The 5,233-nt window shown below is 41.6% G+C and overlaps 1 protein-coding gene across 1 annotated transcript; it reads left to right on the forward strand.

Moving 5' to 3' along the window:
- The first annotated feature begins 521 nt into the window (after positions 1-521).
- OR10Q1 (olfactory receptor family 10 subfamily Q member 1) lies at positions 522-2,530 on the forward strand. Its single transcript, XM_090267241.1, is given in 3 exon segments — positions 522-648; positions 651-1,497; positions 2,332-2,530. Coding segments are annotated over 3 exon segments (1,173 nt in total).
- The last annotated feature ends 2,703 nt before the right edge of the window (positions 2,531-5,233 follow it).

Raw genomic sequence — 5,233 nt, forward strand, 5'->3', positions numbered from 1 at the left:
GAGATTGAAAAATACAGATTGGTAGTTACAAAATAGTCATGGGAATATAAAGTACAACATAGGAAATACAGTCGATAACATTGTAATAACTGTATAGTGCCAGGTGGGTACTGGAAATATCAGGGAAACACTTTGTAAAGTATTTGATTGTCTATCCACTATGCTGTACACCTAAAACTAATACAGAATAATATTGAATGTAAACTGTAATTGAAAAATATTTAAAAGATGTAATAATAAAATACTAGAGTAAAAGAAAGACAATTCACCAGGAATGTCTACATGTCTTTGTCACGAAAAAATGTCTACAGTTGAGTATCTATCCCATTCATGTGATTTCCATGGAAAACACATACCTTATCCTCTATGTGCATTCATTCTAAGCATTGAAAAGCAAAACTAAATACTAAATAGGTAATTCTGAATCAAAAATCGAAGTTAAAGTTGCTGCTTTTCTTCAGGCAATAACACAACTCGGCAAAGGAAAGACTCAGCACTTCCTTTTGTTTTTTGCAGGAGACATGTTGGCTAGGAGCCCAGTCCTCAACCAATCCAGCCCCACTGAATTTGTGTTCCGCGTGTTCACCACTGTCCCTGAATTCCAGGCGCTCCTCCTCCTCCTCTTCCTCCTGCTCTACCTGATGATCTTTGGGGCAACACAGCCAACATCTGGGCGGTGTGCACACACAGGTCCCTGCGCACTCCGAGGTATTTCTTCCTGTCCAGCTTGTCCTTGGTAGAGATCAGCTACACCATCGTGATCATGCCCTTCATACTTTCCAGCATCTTTGGAGCCCGGAAGCCCATTTCTCTGGCTGGCTGTGGGGCGCAGATGTTCTTTTTTGTCACACTTGGTAGTGCTGATTGTTTTATCCTGACAATCATGGCATACGATCGCTACGTGGCCATCTGCCACTCACTGCACGACACCCTCATCATGACCCAGAAGTTGTGCATCCAGATGGTGGCCTGCATCTTGAGTCTGGCCCTCTCCCTGTCCCTGCAGCTCATATCCTTAATCTTCACTTTGCCTTTCTGCGGGCACGTCCAGGAAATCAACCACTTCCTCTGTGATGCGCCTCTGGTCCTGCGGCTGGCCTGCGCTGACATCCGCGTGCATCAGGCTGTCCTCTATGTCGTGAGCATCCTCGTGCTGATCCTCCCCTTCATCCTTATTTCTGTCTCCTGCGTGTTCATCACCTCAGCCATCCTGCGCATCCCTTCCACTGAGGGTCGCCGCAGGGCCTTCTCCACCTGCTCCTCCCACCTCACCGTGGTCTTGCTGCAGTATGGCTTCTGTGCCTTGGTCTACCTGCGTCCCCAGTCTAGTGCCTCTGAGGATGAGGACCGCCAATTTGCCCTCGTTTACACTTCCGTCACCCCCTTACACAACCCCCTGATTTACACCCTTAGGAACAAGGATGTCAAAGGTGCCCTGAGGAATGCCGTTATCAGTAAAGCAGCCTCTGACACCAGCCGAAGGCTAGGGCTACTAGGGTGGGTGTCTGTGTGTTGCCATGATAATGAACTCCAAACAACAAATGTAGAATTAAACATTGATTTTCTCACACTTTACAGCTGATATTTCTGTTTTGCCATATTTACACCATGTCCATCCACAATCCATACTTATTTTCCTGAAGTGCTTTAAATAAGACTTGGAAATTGGAACAAAACTTTCAGTGGAGAAGTCCTAGTCTGCTAGCACTAATTTAAAGGTTCACAGCTCACACATGGGGCTTGCTCTGTCAGGGAACCTTCACCTCATACACACTGCAAATAAAGGTTGATGCCTTTAGACATCCTACCTCCTGAGGAGGACATATTAATTGAGCTTGTGAAAAGATGTCTCAAATAAGGACTATTCATTAAGACATGTATTTCATTCAAATAAATAAATTTTATTATTGTTCAAGATACAAATGTATGACAAACAAAAGCTTATTGGATGCATTAATTCCCTTCACTCCATGCATCCCAGCTGGTCGCCGTTCTTCTCTTTCATTCTTGCACACCAGGGAGAGGTCAGAATTCGCACTCACTGACAAGGCACTCACACCGCAGGAGCATGGAAGATGGCACGGGGGTGATGCTAGCATGCCTGCGCTGGCTATGCGAGTGGCTCCAGGGAGCCTTGCTCTTCTTCCTCCTTCCTCACCTCTCCCTGTGCCCTGATAGTGGCCGGCTGCTCAGATATTCACTCAGTAGGTGGAGCCATGTTCCTTCCACCTCAGCGAGGTCCTGCCGCAGATGGCTGCTCCATCTTCCTGTTCCTGTGCCCCAACCACAGGTAAACCCTCAAGTATCAATACAATGGGCTTCCCTCTTCAGCATTCAGGGTGGACACCATACCGCTCAACCTTCTCATTTACACCCGGAGGTGAAAGGAACTCCTGGGCCAGTTCTTAACAAGAATGTCCTCGCCCAGAACAACTACCAGGCAAGGGTCTGGATCCAGCCCCTGAAGATGATGTTGCTTAGCAGCATCTCCAGGAGGAAGAGAGTGAGCGTGCCCACCAGTGGAAACTGAGAGTGCTCGAAGAAATGGGTGCAATCCTTCTGGATGTAACACAGCTACGTGTACCAAAGGCTGGAAAAGTTTCTATTCTCTGATTCAATAATTCTTATTTTAAAATCATAAATGCAAACAATTAAGAGTCAGAACTGAAAATATAAGGCTGTTTCTTACTTTTATAAACTAAAAAGCTATCAAAATTTAACTTCCAATTTAGGATACCTAAACACGGCATACTTTAAATCATATGTAAATTTAATACTTAATAATAAGGCATGATATTTACCATTATAACTAAGTGATAAAAGGAAGGTACAAACCTGAATTTATAATAGGAGCCCAGTTCTATAAAAATACACACGTATAATGGTGAATACAAAAACACCAAAAAGCTAACAGTTGTTATCTGTGATTTGTAGAATTATGGATATTCTTCTTCTTTATTAATATATGTATTTTTCATTTTTAAAAATAAGACTGTGTTCCTCTTATATTCAGAAAAATAATGACTTCCAACAGGAATGTGAGGCTCATAGATTTATTTGGCACATAAACCTCCCATCATCACAGCATGATCTTTCACCACTTTTCATATTTCTCCTAGATTAACACTTTTTTTGGTTATTTCTGTTTTTCTTCAAAACTACTATTGCTGCTTTAAATTTTTTAAGCTAATTTCACATCGGGATAAGAAAAACAAACTACCAAGTGTCACTTATTCTTGAAACAGTTATGGGTTTATCAACACATTAGAAACGTCTATTTCCAACTAAATGTTGGAGAACAAAGCTCTCTGGTTGGCAGTTAATAAGCATATTTACATACGCAGGCCAAGTCACATCAGAACATAACGAATCAATTAAATGTACATAGATCAGCAAGATGAAAAGGAAACCAACCATATGGGAAAACATATTTGCCAATGACATCACAGATAGGGGACTGATCTCCAAAATATAGAAAGAGCTTATACGACTCAACATCAAGAAAACAAACAACCCAATGAAAAAATGGGCAAAGGACCTGAACAAACACTTCTCCGAAGAGGACATACAGAAGGTCCATAGGCACATGAAAAAATGCTCAACATCATTGGCCATCAGAGAGATGCAAGTAAAAACCACAATGAGATACCACCTTACACCAGTCAGAATGGCCATCATCAACAAATCAACAAACAACAAGTGCTGGCGAGGATGCGGAGAAACGGGAACCCTACTGCACTGTTGGTGGGAATGCAGACTGGTGCAGCCACTATGGAGAACAGTATGGAATTACCTCAAAAAACTAAAAATGGAACTGCCTTTTGAACCAGCGATTCCACTGCTAGGATTATACCCGAAAAATCCTAAAACCCTAATTCAAAAAAACCTATGCACCCCTATGTTCATAGCAGCCCTGTTTACAATAGCTAAGTGCTGGAAACAGCCTAAGTGCCCATCTGTAGATGAGTGGGTCAAAAAACTGTGGTACATTTACACAATGGAATACTATGTAGCAGAACAAAAGAAGGAACTCCTGCCATTTGCGACAACATGGATGGAACTAGAGAGAATTATGCTTGGTGAAATAAGCCAGGCAAAGAAAGCAAAATACCATATGATATCACCTAATACAGGAAACTAAAGAACAACACAAACAAAGGAACTAAATAGGACAAAGAGCAGAATAGCAGCCAATAGGGGGGAAGGGGGATGGAGAGAAGGGGAATAAGTAAGGGAAGGGTTTAGTCAAAAATGTGTATAAATGACTCATGGACATGGACAACGGGGAGGGATATGATTGTGGGAGAAGGGGTGGGCTTGGAGGGGGGAACAATGGGGGAAAAATGGGACAACTGTAATTGAAAAACCAAAAAATAAAATTAAAAAAATAATTAAAAAACAAATTAAATGTACATAGTATGCTAGGCATTGTCTGAAATGCCAACAACAACAAAAAATTTGCATGCATTTCCATGCCTCTTTTCATTTCTATTTAATGCCACAAATCATACAGAAGATTAGCTTGGAACTCAGAAAAGGGTGAGATGTTACTCTATGGGGAAGAAGGGCCTGAAGGGTTGATCAGTTCTTTCAGCTGAATTACTGAAACTATTACCTTTCTGAAACTTATTTTAGCTGAAGAGAATGAGCTTCTCCTTCTTAGACTTACTATGAAAGTCTTTCCATAAAATCATTAGATTCTAGAGTTAGAACATTGAGTGGAATATAGCATGAGTCAGATGATGGGACTGAGATGTCAATCAATGATATTTCCCTTAAGAAAATGATGACCACCCCCCACCCCCGCCCCTGTAATAAGGGAGCTTTCTGGTAGCATAAGTGGAAGTTAGAACTTGCAAAACTGTTTTAGGTTTCCTCCACTTTTCTTTTGCATTTTCAACACTTCAAAACCCTGCTCATCCCCTTCACACAGCCTTTTGGGTGTGTGAGTCTATTCCTTGTATCAACTGACTTACAAAGAAGTACTTGCCAGGAAGTAACCACTCTATCCATTGACATTCTCTATTTGTGCCTTTCTTGGAATTTATTAAAATACATTTTATCATGTAAGTAATTGAGTGAGTGTATGTCTCCCTACAAATTAGTAAGCACCTTGAGTCCAGACTACATGCAAAATCACTGCTATGTTGTCACAGTGGATTTCTTCAGCTTTGTTCTTACAGTTTAATCAGTGGATGGAAAGAAACATTAGTCTCATTGGTGGGAGTAGTGT

The sequence above is a fragment of the Furipterus horrens genome, unplaced genomic scaffold (assembly GCF_987537825.1).
Source record: "Furipterus horrens unplaced genomic scaffold, mFurHor1.1.pri manual_scaffold_2, whole genome shotgun sequence".
Lineage (NCBI taxonomy): Eukaryota > Metazoa > Chordata > Mammalia > Chiroptera > Furipteridae > Furipterus > Furipterus horrens.